A 14,989-nucleotide genomic window follows, 5' to 3' on the forward strand; every position below is an offset into this window, starting at 1 on the left:
ACTTTAGCACATTTAAAAAATATATGTTGCACAAAACAGCTTGTCCTGTACTCTTTAAATATACATTCATACAAATGTACATAGCTCTAGCATGATTGACAGCAACTGACATCTTGAAGATGGCCATGTTAAGTAATAATCCAATTTATTAAGGGTCATATTTATTAGGGCACACGTTATATATATTTTTCCAACGGGAAACAAAAACATGCGTTTCTTATTGGACAAGGTCGGATAGTACCTCCCCGTTTCCCTCCATTTCAGACGGTTTGTGGAATGTTCCAGACTGTCTAAGTCAGCGTCAGAGGATAGTGTAATGACTGTCGCTGGTGCTGATGATGTCACTATTACACTCCAGAGCTTTGAGGACCAGCTCCAAGGCTGCCTTGCTCACGTTGCGACTGTACCTCTGTCTCACACTGGACAGGACGTGCAGGATGTGGCAACCCTTTTCCGCATCTGGCAACGCGAGAGAAAGACCATCAATACATATTATAATACACTGGTATAGCACTGGAGGAGCAGTATATTGTAAAGTACTCTGAAGGAGTAAGAAGAGGGGAAATGCCCTTACATTTCTCTCGTCTGCAATCTTCCCGAAGAATGTCTCTGACTGCCATGAGAAGATCCTTGTCCCGTTCCGTTACCTAAAGGGGCGAAATACGGTAGAATCAATACTTACTTGTGTCATTCCAATATAAACTTCAGTCACCACAGTAATACAATGAAAGATCAGTCTCAAAATCGTTCATTCTTGTATGCTGAGCACTTTGCTTGTGTCCCACATCCCATGAGCCTCAGCGTCAATGTGTTTGATGAGCTTCACATAGCACCTAGATCCTCTGTGACATCCGTCTTGATGTGCTGCTGCTGCTTACATGGTAGACTTCATCCTGAGATTTGACCTTGTGGAACACCAGGCCTTCATCCTGCAGGATCTGAAGGCTCTTCTGGAGTAGCTCCCTGAGCTGTTTGAAAGATGTTGGTGGACCCGATGATGGACCAGCCTCAGGCTCCTAGCATCAAATCATATATATATTTTTTTAATACGGTCCCACTTTAAAATGAACAACTTAAAAGCTTAATGGTGCCTTCATAAACCCTTTATAAGGCCTACATAGATGTTTCACAAATGATTTAGGCTATATGCATATATGTGTACTTGTTCTGCTGCTGTCTTCTGAGGTTGTCTGGAGACCAGAGGCTGTAGAAGGTCCTGGACATCATAGGGTCTGAACCTGGTGACTTCTTTCTCTTTCAGGAAGTCCTTCAGGATACGAGTGGCGCTGCCAAGCAGGTAGGAAGCAGAACCACTGCAGGAAGCAGAACCACTGCAGGAATACCAAATAAGCCATAAAGATATTCACAAAAACCTCACTAAATCAAAGTTTGAAGAAATATCATACATAATAGCCGAAATGATGCTGCTCCTCACTGACCAGCAATTGAATACAGCTAAAGAGATTATCAGACCTACCCTTGAATGTCAGGGTTCTGTGCACTGCTGTCCAGATGGAATGGGTTATCATAGCACTGTCTGTAGAGCTGAGGAACCTCCATCATCCAGGATATCTGGACCGCCATCACCGGGTCTGACACTTTATCTACAACCAACGAATTGGGGGGCCAATAGAGATTGTATGGACAACAATGTCAGGTTTAATAAACTGTGTATAGTTGCGAAATGCAGAGGTGTGTGTGTGCGTGTGTCCATATGCGCATGACCGTGCATGCCTGCGTCTGTGTGACCATATTCACGTGTCACCTCTCCACTCACAGTAAGTAGAGGCCATTATCTCTCTCTGTTGCCTGGAGGTCTTGACGGGCCCTCGCACCCTGAGCAGTTCTCCTATCTCCAGGTGGGAGCTGCTGTGTTGGGCTTGCCGTAGTTTCTTCAGCTCGTTGGCTGGGTTGAAGTCTCCACGAGCGCTGCTACCGAAAGACCTTGCCCCCGCTGAAAATTATACAGCCAACAGTGAATCTGAACAGGGCTGTCACACAGTTATAATGAGAATATCTGCACTTACATGTTGCAGGGTCACCTTGATCCCTCCACTGTTCATCTTTCCAGCAAAGGCTGTTTATAACACCAGTACCATCATCAACTGTAAAGCAATTATAACAGCAACCATATTGGATTTACACGGACTCAATATTTGCATGTGAATAATAGTTTGATATGAAGAGACAAAGTAGGAATATTTCAAATGAATCAATTGAGCTTCATCATTACCTCCGTAACAGAAGAAGTCTTCTCGCTCTCGCTTGTACACCACAGTCCCGAGCACATCAACTTTGAATATCGGGTGAGAGTTGTAGAAGTATATCCCTAGGTTAGGGGAAATGAAATGTGTTAGCTAGTAAAGTTGAATAAACATGACAGTGGCATTCATGTTGTCAAAACTGACGGTAACAATACCTGACACTTGACAGGACTCTCTCATCTGTAGGATGTCTTTGACATAGAGCCTGGTGAAAGCGTTGAACATGGGGTCCAGTCCCCACAGCATTGAAGGTGGTTCCTCCCAGACACTATCCTCCTCTGGATCCTTCGCTTCAGGCTGCATACCATCATAGGCGACTCACTGCACGCGATCAAAGACAATCAAAAGTAGCAAGCTAACCTACTTACGAAAGCTTACTCATCTCTCCCTCGCTTGGTTAGTTTGTTTTGCTTCGTTTTCCCGGGAAATGGTTTGATATTTGAGCAAATATTTGCACAGCTTCCGCAGAAGTCTGAGTTTCCGGTCACGTAAATTTCCCACACGTAAATATATAGATGTAAAAAAAAAAAAAAATAGAACAGATTAAATAAAGCTTGTATTTATGTAAACATCTTTTACTCGTGAAGGACGATTATTAATAGATGTAAATGTGGTAAAGATAACCATGTTGAAAAGTTTGCGGCTGTACGTGCGAGTGCACGTCTCGCATGGGTATCTGGGACATGTCGTTTTAAGCAATAGAATGAGAGAAGAAAGAAACCCATCACTGTATCATAGACTGTATTATCTCTCATATTGATGCAATTATCAGAATTTAACATTTTCAATATTAGGGTAAATGTGCAATCCTTTTTAATGAGGCTATATGGCTTTTCTTTCTCATTAAATTTTACTTAGGATTTACAAAATGTTGCAGGGCTGAACAATAGTCCTGGACTAGAAATGCATTGAATAGGCCTCTACAAAATGTCGTACTCCTTCAAATATTATTTAAAAGTTTTCTTTAATTTATGAATCATGTCTAACACATATTGCTAGCCTCCAGTGCTGAGGGTGGAAGCAACGCCCTCTAGACGCTCTTCTCCTCCAACATCGATCATGCGTGAAGAAGTGAAAGAACTACAGCTGCGGGCTCATGAACGCGCATTTGACACCAAATCCTCTAGATTACTGGACCCCGTGCTTCGCCAAGGGAAAGAAGATTGTTTTATCATACCAACGGTGTTTTTATTCGCTATATATAAATTCAAGTGACTTTGGGGGATCGAATATAACATTTCATGGAATATAATTATTTTGAAGGGTCGATTCTGTACGGTCTCTGTCTGCTCTTTGGTTGAGGAAAGAGCCCTGCCGTTTGCGTTGTCAGGCCAGTGTTGGTTTTTCTGAGTTAAGGAACAGCAGCAACTTCCCGTGCTTACTTTGCACTGTGAAAGTCTATTCTTTGGACGGAAATACAATGCCAGGAGACATCAAAGTGAATATTGTTGGTGTAAGAATCAAGAATAGCCCATGATGTCGTTGGAACTTCATTTTGTTTTGGGATAACTGATATCGTTGCCATAATAACGCTTTGACCATCAATGATTTCAGTCTAACAGTATTTGAAATCATTCTGAATTGTTATAACACTGCAACATATTGAATATGCCACCTCGGAGTCTGCTTGACTCAGAAGAACACACCGAGGGACCTAAGTAAACGCAACAATTCAAGTCCTATGCAGTAGAATGCACTGATGATCTTCGAATTGCTGGATATTCATTCCTTTGTCAACCGTCTATCGGGAAGAAGGCTGGCTTGAAAATGGCATCCTTTTTCAATTTCCGTAAAATCTTTAAATTGGGTGCTGAGAAGAAGAAGAAACACTACGAGCATGTCCACAGAGATGAGAACCCAGAGGAGATATGGGAGATCATTGGAGAACTGGGGGATGGAGCCTTTGGAAAAGTCTATAAGGTAGGATAAGGTCCTTTTGGGTCGTTGTAGATCTCTTCTGATTCATTGTAGCAATGATGATGACATTGTAAAACACGTTACATTTTACAGGTTTGAAACCATGTTTCAAGAATCATCAATCACGTCGTGTGTGTGTGTTCATCTCAGTCCACTCTGCTGTAACCAATTGGAGTAATATATCCTACATCGTGTTCCTTGGAATTCTTCCCTTAGGCTACGACTGGAAATGTTCCTTCTTACTCTATGATTAGGACTAAGCCCAACATTGGATTAATGACTGCCATTGTTTTTATTTTGGTCAACATTGCCAACTACACTGCCTCCAGTCCACACACACACACATACATACACGCATGCACGCGCACACACACACAGCTATTTCTTCCCAAACTCTGATTGTTAGGCCATTCACAGCAGCCCTAAACCATGTTAGATGAGTCCCAATACATTGTGGCATTGTTTTCACCGACCTCAATGCAGGGGCAGAGCAAAAAGCATTGTTTACATGAGTGACATTGAATGTGATCACCCGTGAGTGGAGGGCCAAAACCAGTAGCGGGGTGCTTTGTCGACGCTATTCCAATTAGCGTGTTTGTTTTTCTGTAGCCACCAGCTTATTTTTGGGCATGGTGTAATGGTATAATAATAGCTATCTGGACCCCTACCATGATTGTGCTCTGTTTTCAATTTATTTCTGATCTATTAATAGGACTGTGTGTGGTCAGTTATGGTTTCCAAATCTAACTATTACTTGTTGTAGAGAATCCATATGCCTTAGTCGGTTTAGTAACAGATGTCATGTGAAGTTGACTACTACTACAACCAAACCGTTGGCTGCTCCATGAACAAAGCACAACAACATTTACTATACATTTACTAAGAATAGTAAATAATGGACCTTCCTGGCATTACTAGAGCTACAACAGGCCAATCGAAGCACATCTATGGGAAGTACATTTCCCAGTAATATTCTAACGTCCTGGGCTGAGAGCCATCTCTACGATGCCAACTATAATATGCCGCAATCTCATGATGAGTCACCCTATTTGAACCGGCCTCCAAACTCCCCATCGATTCATAGTGAAAGAGAAGAGTCTGTTTGTGTGTGCCGAATCTGGATCCATCCTGTGAATGTGATCATGTGTAATGTGATAATACAGGATAATGTATTAAAATCATTTCAATGGCAGACGTGACCTGCGGAACACACCTAGGTTAAGAGGAAGTGCCATATCCCATATCACCGCGGACCGCATCCAACACATCCTGCTATGAGACACAACCAAAACAAACGCCAGACAGTTCCACTTCAAATGGAATTGAAGTGTGCTGTGATGGTTTTCATCAAAGATGTGACAAAATACATTTGAAAAAAGTGTCAGTTGGCTGCTTTGAGCTTTTTGCGAACGTCATGTGAAATCTGATAACAACTCTCTCTTGACTCCTATTATGAGAGCGACAACGGGACCCATTCTGTTCTATAATTTCCATTGTCATAAAGCCTCCAAAAATAACACACTCACTTAACCTTGGTGCGTCTTCTGCGGATGTCAACAGAACTCAAGTCTATTCCATTGTCAGAAGCCACCACTAATAACCCTCTCACTTCTGCCTGTGTGTCTCTTAGGCCCAGAACAAGCTAACAGGCATTCTGGCTGCAGCTAAAGTGATCGATACCAAGACGGAGGAGGAGCTGGAGGACTATATGGTAGAGATCGATATCCTGGCCTCCTGCGACCATCACAACATAGTGAAGCTGCTGGATGCCTTCTACTACGACAGCAAGCTATGGGTGAGTAGGGAGTGGCGTTCTCAGCGGAGGCTGTGCTTTGTTAGCGGTGCTGCTGTAGTAGTGTATTGATGTTAGTAATAGCGTAAACTCTGAAGGTCTATTCACCGGAACATTGGTTGTGAGATGGAATGGTTTATGGAGAATCAGCTAAGACCAGTAGTGTGCTGCAGTGTCGTCCTTTGTTGGGGCCTCTTAACTAGGCTATTATGAGTTGTGAGGACTCACACCTACGCTACCTCGGTTATTGTCTTCCCAGGTCAAAGTTCAAACGAGCACATATACTAGCAGCATTTATTGTAGGTTATTGCCATATTTGATATGGAAATTCATTTTTGTATTACCGTGTTTTATTATATTGCCTTTTTTCGTCGTCACGATATCACTGAGTGATGTTGTGTCTTTCTGTCTTCTCCCAAAATAACTAGAGTCCAGCCATATAACGCTCTCTTCGTGTACACATTGTTCTAGTCCTCACCTTGGGGATGGTGGTCACTTCCTGTGAATTTTGATTGGATTTGGAGATCTAGTTTCAGATTACTTTTCCCGGGGCACACCTGTGTCCGTAGATAAGGATGACATAATTGCATTGGGAAAGTGGTCATGCATAAATTAGGACATTTGTGCACTCAGGGATTGCAAGGAGTAGTTCGATCATATCTAACTAGCTAGTGACTAAGGGCCCATCTGTTTTGTTTTGGTCTTCTTGGCATAGGACACCGAAAGTGAACCAAGCTATGTAGGAATATAATAGAAAATAATACCTGTAAAACAAAGGCATTTCAACCTTTCATTCAGGAAAAATGGATTCAACAAATAATACGTAATATAAAATCTAAATCCACAAGGTCAGTTCTTCAGGTGCTACCTGATAGGTTACATACCCTAGCCTCCCAAGAGCTCCAAAGGAGCACAAGAGACAAAAGCTTTTTTCAAGCTGGGAAATAATAAGTGGTACGACACGGTGGCTCCCTGTGTCTCCCTCCCTGCTGACATAGAAACATCCACATAGACATATTATCAGTAATCAGACTCATCAAAAGCTGTTATCTACCTGCAGTATTTGGTTACACTGCAGCTCTGTTGAGTCCTCAGCCCTTTCCCTTTTTCTCCGTTGTCTGCTGAACAATGGCTTCTAGACCAATGGAGGTTGTGTATTGATTATTATCTAGGCTTTTTATTTATATTTTTTTATTGAACCTTCATTTAACTAGGCAAGCCAATTAAGAACAATTTCTTATTTACAATGACGGCCTAAGAACAGTGGGTTAACTGCCTTGTTCAGGGGCAGAACGTCAGATTTTACCTTGTCAGCTCGGGGATTTGATCTAACAACCTTTCGGTTACTGGCCCAACGCTCTAACCACTAGGCTACCTGCCACTTACATGGTAGCTGGTGTGTAAATAGAAAGAGCAAGAGATTAGCACAGGAGCTCTTACTGTAGATGAAAGACTAGATGTTCTAAAAGGTTGTGTAGAAGTCAAGTCTGGAGAGTGATTTATTTTGTCTTCCTCATTTGATATGGCTGTGGTAACCACTTTATGTTTTTTAAGGGTTAGATTAGGGACAGTAGCCATTTTATGTTTCCTCAATTTCACTTAGGTTTCCACAATGTGAGACTGAAGCTAACTCTTTTACCATGGACATACCCACTTTGCAAGTTATTGGATAGACTAGAGTTAGCCCTATATATATAATGCAGAGCGGCTGTGGAATCCATTTTTATGGACCCTTCTTCTGCACATGTACTGGATTCTCTACTTTGTCCACGGTCTCTGCTCTACTCATAGAGAACAGGCTACGCTGGCGAACGATGCTCGTTTAATAAAGTTAGATCAAAGCTGAATCAATGTCTGCAAGATCACATAATGATCGTATTCTACATAACTTTCCAAGATGGCTTAGCAGTTCAGACGTCATTTCTGTTTCGTATTGTCGTGTCCTGTATATATATATATTTACACCTTTCTTCGCATATCTTTTATATATTTTATTATCCAAGAACTCAACTACAAAAGCTTTCCTGCAAAAGCTTTCCTGCAACCCGCTTCACCAATTACAAAAAAGTATTATTTACCTCAAATCTGAAAATCCACCGTGGAAGCTAGCCAGGGGCTAATTCAGAAGCTAGCCAGAAAGCTAACCAGAAGCTATCCGATAGCTAGCCAGAAGCTAATCTGTAGCTGCCCAGAAATTAGCCGGTTTGCTGGCTAGCGTTGGTGTTTCAGCTGCCCACGTTTGTGGTCATCAGCTATTCCTTTAGCTCGATAATCTACCGGCACTTTTGTGCAACGCGACTCGGACCGGAGCATTCCGGGACTTTTTTTCTCTCAGTTTCCCCGGATTTCAGCCGCAGGCTCTGGACATTTGCACCTTGATTTCGCAGCTAGCTAGCTGCAAACCGTGTGACTATTGGCTTACGTCGATCCCGGAGCAAACTCAAATCATTCCGGAGCTAGCCAGCTGAGGAGTTCCATCAGCCATTCCTGGGCTATAGTCACCTATCCGGACCCGTTTTTTTTTGTTGTTGCCGCAGATACGGAGCCCCACCGGGCCTTCACGACTGACTGCCGACGTTATCTGCCCGAGGGAGTTATCCAACTGGCACCTCCGTCCCGACGTTACCTGAACGCTCATCTGGGGCCCGCTAATCGTTAGCTGTCTTATCGGCTGCTATCTGAATAAGTATATCGGACAATTATCATTATTATTTATTTATTTTATTTTTTTCTTGGGTCACTATATCTATTTTGCCAATTTGGATTGATCCCCTCTACCACACGGAACCCCACTAACCTACCGACGGAAACGCACGAGATATCTACAAATAGACCTCCATCCTATGCTATCTTGCTACCGATAGCCATCTACCCGGCCAGCTGTCTGGATCGCCGTGACCCCAACCAACCTCTACTCACTGGACCCTTATTGATCACTCGATTAAGCATGCCTCTCCTTAATGTAAATATGCCTTGTCCATTGCTGTTCTGGTTAGTGTTTATTGGCTTATTTCACTGTAGAGCCTCTAGCCCTGCTCACTATACCATATCCAACCTCTCAGTTCCACCACCCACATATGCGATGACATCACCTGGTTTCAATGATGTTTCTAGAGACAATATCTCTCTCATCATCACTCAATACCTAGGTTTACCTCCACTGTATTCACATCCTACCATACCTTTGTCTGTACATTATTCCTTTAAGCTATTTTATCTCCCCCAGAAACTTCCTTTTACTCTCTGCTCTAGAAGTTCTAGACGACCAATTCTCATAGCTTTTAGCCGTACCCTTATCCTACTCCTCCTCTGTTCCTCTGGTGATGTAGAGGTGAATCCAGGCCCTGCAGTACCTAGCTCCACTCCTATTCCCCAGGCGCTCTCTTTTGATGACTTCTGTAACCGTACTAGCCTTGGCTTCATGCATGTTAACATTAGAAGCCTCCTCCCTAAGTTTGTTTTGTTCACTGCTTTAGCACACTCTGCCAACCCGGATGTTTTAGCCGTGTCTGAATCCTGGCTTAGAAAGACCACCAAAAATTCATTTTCATCCCCAACTACAACATTTTCAGACAAGATAGAACGGCCAAAGGGGGCGGTGTTGCAATCTACTGCAAAGATTGCCTGCAGAGTTCTGTTTTACTATCCAGGTCTGTTCCCAAACAATTTGAACTTCTACTTTTAAAAATCCACCTCTCTAAAAACAAGTCTCTCACCGTTGCCGCCTGCTATAGACCACCCTCTGCCCCCAGCTGTGCTCTGGACACTATATGTGAACTGATTGCCCCCCATCTATCTTCAGAGCTCGTGCTGCTAGGCGACCTAAATTTGAACATGCTTAACACCCCAGCCACCCTACAATCTAAGCTTGATGCCCTCAATCTCACACAAATTATCAATGAACCTACCAGGTACCACCCCAATTCCGTAAACACGGGTACCCTCATAGATATCATCCTAACAAACTTGCCCTCCAAATACACCTCTGCTGTTTTCAACCAAGATCTCAGCGATCACTGCCTCATTGCCTGCATCCGTAATGGGTCAGCGGTCAAATGACCTCCACTCATCACTGTCAAACGCTCCCTGAAACACTTCAGCGAGCAGGCCTTTCTAATCGACCTGGCCGAGGTATCCTGGAAGGATATTGATCTCATCCCGTCAGTAGAGGATGCCTGGACATTTTTTAAAAATGCCTTCCTCACCATCTTGAATAAGCATGCCCCATTCAAGAAATTTAGAACCAGGAACAGATATAGCCCTTGGTTCTCTCCTGACCTGACTGCCCTTAACCAACAGAAAAACATCCTATGGCGTTCTGCATTAGCATCGAACAGCCCCCGTGATATGCAACTTTTCAGGGAAGCTAGAAACCAATATACACAGGCAGTTAGAAAAGCCAAGGCTAGCTTTTTCAAGCAGAAATTTGCTTCCTGCAACACAAATTCAAAAAAGTTCTGGGACACTGTAAAGTCCATGGAGAATAAGAACACCTCCTCCCAGCTTCCAACTGCTCTGAAGATAGGAAACACTGTCACCACCGACAAATCCACTATAATTGAGAATTTCAATAAGCATTTTTCTACGGCTGGCCATGCTTTCCACCTGGCTACCCCTACCCCGGACAACAGCACTGCCCTCCCCTCTGCTACTCGCCCAAGCCTTCCCCATTTCTCTTTCTCCCAAATACAGTCAGCTGATGTTCTAAAAGAGCTGCAAAATCTGGACCCTTACAAATCAGCCGGGCTAGATAATCTGGACCCTTTCTTTCTAAAACTATCTGCTGAAATTGTTGCCACCCCTATTACTAGCCTTTTCAACCTCTCTTTCGTGTCGTCTGAGATTCCCAAAGATTGGAAAGCTGCTGCGGTTATCCCCCTCTTCAAAGGGGGGGACACTCTTGACCCTAACAGCTACAGACCTATATCTATCCTACCCTGCCTTTCTAAGGTCTTCGAAAGCCAAGTCAACAAACAGATTACCGACCATTTCGAATCCCACCATACCTTCTCCGCTATGCAATCTGGTTTCAGAGCTGGTCATGGGTGCACCTCAGCCACGCTCAAGGTCATAAACGATATCTTAACCGCCATCGATAGGAAACAATACTGTGCAGCCGTATTCATTGACCTGGCCAAGGCTTTTGACTCTGTCAATCACCACATCCTCATCGGCAGACTCGACAGCCTTGGTTTCTCTAATGATTGCCTCGCCTGGTTCACCAACTACTTCTCTGATCGAGTTCAGTGTGTCAAATCGGAGGGTCTGTTGTCCGGGCCTCTGGCAGTCTCCATGGGGGTGCCACAGGGTTCAATTCTTGGACCGACTCTCTTCTCTGTATACATCAATGATGTCGCTCTTGCTGCTGGTGATTCTCTGATCCACCTCTACGCAGACGACACTATTCTGTATACTTCTGGCCCTTCTTTTGACACTGTGTTAACAACCCTCCAGGCGAGCTTCAATTCCATACAACTCTCCTTCCGTGGCCTCCAATTGCTCTTAAATACAAGTAAAACTAAATGCATGCTCTTCAACCGATCGCTGCCTGCACCTGCCCGCCTGTCCAACATCACTACTCTGGACGGCTCTGACTTAGAATATGTGGACAACTACAAATACCTAGGTGTCTGGTTAGACTGTAAACTCTCCTTCCAGACTCACATCAAACATCTCCAATCCAAAGTTAAATCTAGAATTGGCTTCCTATTCCGCAACAAAGCATCCTTCACTCATGCTGCCAAACATACCCTTGTAAAACTGACCATCCTACCAATCCTCGACTTCGGTGATGTCATTTACAAAATAGCCTCCAAAACCCTACTCAATAAATTGGATGCAGTCTATCACAGTGCCATCCGTTTTGTCACCAAAGCCCCATATACTACCCACCACTGCGACCTGTACACTCTCGTTGGCTGGCCCTCGCTTCATACTCGTCGCCAAACCCACTGGTTCCAGGTCATCTACAAGACCCTGCTAGGTAAAGTCCCCCCTTATCTCAGCTCGCTGGTCACCATAGCAACACCTACCTGTAGCACGCGCTCCAGCAGGTATATCTCTCTGGTCACCCCCAAAACCAATTCTTCCTTTGGCCGCCTCTCCTTCCAGTTCTCTGCTGCCAATGACTGGAACGAACTACAAAAATCTCTGAAACTGGAAACACTTATCTCCCTCACTAGCTTTAAGCACCAGCTGTCAGAGCAGCTCATAGATTACTGCACCTGTACATAGCCCATCTATAATTTAGCCCAAACAACTACCTCTTTACCTACTGTATTTATTTATTTATTTTGCTCCTTTGCACCCCATTATTTCTGTCTCTACTTTGCGCTACTTTGCGCTTTCTTCCACTGCAAACCAACCATTCCAGTGTTTTTTTGTTTTTATTTTACTTGCTGTGTTGTATTTACTTCGCCACCATGGCCTTTTTATATTTTTATTTATTTATACATATATTTGTTTGCCTTCACCTCCCTTATCTCACCTCACTTGCTCACATTGTATATAGACTTATTTTTTTTCACTGTATCATTGACTATATGTTTGTTTTACTCCATGTGTAACTATGTGTTGTTGTATGTGTCGAACTGCTTTGCTTTATCTTGGCCAGGTCGCAATTGTAAATTGCCTTTTTCCACATTTTGTTGGCTGCAGCCTTATTCTAAAATTGATTAAATCGTTTTTTCCCCCCTCATCAATCTACACAAAATACCCCATAATGACAAATCAAAAACAGGTTTTTGAAGTAAAAAACTGAAATATCACATTCAGACTCTTTACTCAGTACTTTGTTGAAGCACCTTTGGCAGCGGTTACAGCTTCATGTCTTCTTGGGTATGAGGCTACAAGCTTCATGTCTTCTTGGGTATGAGGCTACAAGCTTGGCACACTTGTATTTGGGTTTTTTCCCTGTCTTCTCTGCAGATCCTCTCAAGCGCTGTCAGGTTGGATGGGGAGCGTTGCTGCACAGCTATTTTCAGGTGTCTCCAGAGATGTTCAATCAGGTTCAAGTTCGGGCTCTGGCTGGGCCACTCAAGGACATTCAGAGACTTGTCGCGAAGCCACTCCTGTGTTGTCTTGGCTGTATGCCTAGGGTTGTTGTCCTGTTGGAAGGTGAACCTTCGCCCCAGTCTGAGCTCTCTGGACGATTTTCATCAAGGATCTCTCCTGTACTTTGCTCCGTTCATCTTTGCCTCGATCCTGACTAGTCTCCCAGTCCCTGCTGCTGAAAAACATACATGATGCTGCCACCACCATGCTTCACCGAAGGGATGGTGCCAGGTTTCCTCCAGACGTGACGCTTGACATTCAGGCCAAATAGTTCAATCTTGGTTTCATCAGACCAGAGAATCTTGTTTCTCATGGTCTGAGTGTCTTTAGGTGCCTTTTGGCAAACTCCAAGCGGGCTGTCAGGTGCCTTTAACTGAGGAGTGGCTTCTGTCTGGCCACTCTACCATAAAGGCCTGATTGGTGGAGTGCTGCAGAGGTGGCTGTCCTTATGGAAGGTTCTATCATCTCCACAGAGGAACTCTAGAGCTCTGTCAGAGTGACCATCGGGTTCTTGGTCACCTCCCTGACCAAGGCCCTTCTCCCCCGATTGCTCAATTTGGCCGGGCGGCCAGCTCTAGGAAGTGTCTTGGTGGTTCCAAACTTCTTCCATTTAAGACTGATAGAGGCCACTGTGTTCTTGGGGACCTTCAATGCTGCATAAATGTTTTGGTACCCTTCCCCAGATCTGTGCCTCGACACAATCCTGTCTCTGAGAACTACGGACAATTCCTTCGACCTCATGGCTTGGTTTTTGCTCTGACATACACTGTCAACTGTGGGACCTTATATAGACAGGTGTGTGCCTTTCCAAATCATGTCCAATCAATTGAATTTACCACAGGTGGACTCCACAATCAAGTTGTAGAAACATCTCAAGGATGATCAATGGAAACAGGATGCAACTGAACTCAATTTCGAGTCTCATAGCAAAGGGTCTGAATAGTTATGTAAATGTTTTTTTTAATTAATTTGCAAAAAATTCTACAAACCTGTTTTCGCTTTATCATTATGGGGTTTTGTGTGTAGATTGCTGAGAAATATATATTTAATCCATTTTAGGATAAGGCTGTAACGTAACAAAATGTGGAAAAAGTCAAGGGGTCTGAATACTTTCCGAAGGCACAGTAAATGCATATCCCCATGAAACTGATTGAGTTCAAATGGTTGGTAATGCAGATGCTTCATGGACTTTTCACTGGTAAAACATAAAGAATGATCATTAATGATTGACAGTGAGAAATGTGAATGGAGGGTGACCACAACATTATTTGCGTAAAGATAAAGAAACATGCGCAGTACGTGATTCAGATCTTCAGCTCTGGGGAAAAGGGACGGGGCTGTTACCTACAGATCCGCAGACTCAGCCATTCTAATTTCCTATCCTAACCACAATGTACTTGACCTTAGACTGTTAGGCCTAATCACGGGTCAGAGCATATGCCTCTTTTTTCATATGTTGCATATCTTTGTCTCCCAAACCACAATTTACCTGACCTTTTTAACCTTTGGTTAGGATCTTAGCCACACAGCTGCTATCTCAGAGTTGTGTCCTGAGAATGAATGGCTCCTCAGAGGGCTGTGTGTGTGCTGGGAGAGGAAGTCATGGTGACAGCCCTGTAGTTCCTCTCTACCCGCCTGCCACTGTAAAGACCCACTGTTTTGCCTATTGTACACTATTGTACATGCAGCTGGACTAAAACAACAGCCCGCCTACCAGTGAAACAACACTACAAGGGCCTGTATGAATGACAAGACTGTTTCAAAGCTTGGGCTAGGCAGAGCATACTGTCTTATTTTACAAGAGTTTTGTTGGGTAGAATGAAAGGTTTTTGTTTAATTTTATGTTTGATATGGTTGTAATAAGGCTAAACTAAGAATTGGTTCATCTTTTGTAAAATCTCACAGCACAGTGTGAAAATATATGGCAAATAGAAATCAACTGGATGGTGATCAGAGATAGATG

General features: G+C 43.5%; 2 protein-coding genes across 4 annotated transcripts in view; one reads left to right on the plus strand and one right to left on the minus strand.

Moving 5' to 3' along the window:
- Positions 1–128: 128 nt before the first annotated feature.
- On the minus strand, positions 129–2,746 carry LOC139567744 (CST complex subunit STN1-like). Of its 3 annotated transcripts, none has more exons than XR_011673462.1 (9): positions 2,420–2,746; positions 2,234–2,329; positions 2,028–2,105; positions 1,778–1,954; positions 1,478–1,604; positions 1,163–1,331; positions 834–1,016; positions 575–647; positions 129–459 (listed from the first exon to the last, which is right to left on the minus strand). XR_011673462.1 is itself a non-coding variant. In XM_071389207.1 (9 exons), exons 1-9 carry the CDS (start codon positions 2,565–2,567, stop codon positions 302–304), a joined length of 1,146 nt encoding a protein of 381 aa, XP_071245308.1. In that variant the 5' UTR covers positions 2,568–2,746; the 3' UTR covers positions 129–301. The 3 variants fall into 3 exon arrangements, 2 of the variants coding, with proteins under 2 accessions (XP_071245308.1, XP_071245307.1); XM_071389207.1 differs by having other exon boundaries at positions 879–1,016; positions 1,163–1,313; XM_071389206.1 differs by having other exon boundaries at positions 879–1,016.
- A 628-nt stretch (positions 2,747–3,374) lies between these two features.
- The window catches only part of LOC139567743 (STE20-like serine/threonine-protein kinase), a 35,247-nt gene continuing 23,632 nt past the window's right edge, over positions 3,375–14,989 (plus strand). The window contains exons 1-2 of the mRNA XM_071389205.1: positions 3,375–4,184; positions 5,812–5,976. Of these exons, the coding sequence (XP_071245306.1) occupies positions 4,032–4,184; positions 5,812–5,976 (318 nt within the window). The 5' untranslated portion in view covers positions 3,375–4,031. The remainder of the gene's footprint in view (positions 4,185–5,811; positions 5,977–14,989) is intronic.

The sequence above is a fragment of the Salvelinus alpinus genome, chromosome 2 (genome assembly GCF_045679555.1).
Source record: "Salvelinus alpinus chromosome 2, SLU_Salpinus.1, whole genome shotgun sequence".
Classification (NCBI taxonomy): domain Eukaryota; kingdom Metazoa; phylum Chordata; class Actinopteri; order Salmoniformes; family Salmonidae; genus Salvelinus; species Salvelinus alpinus.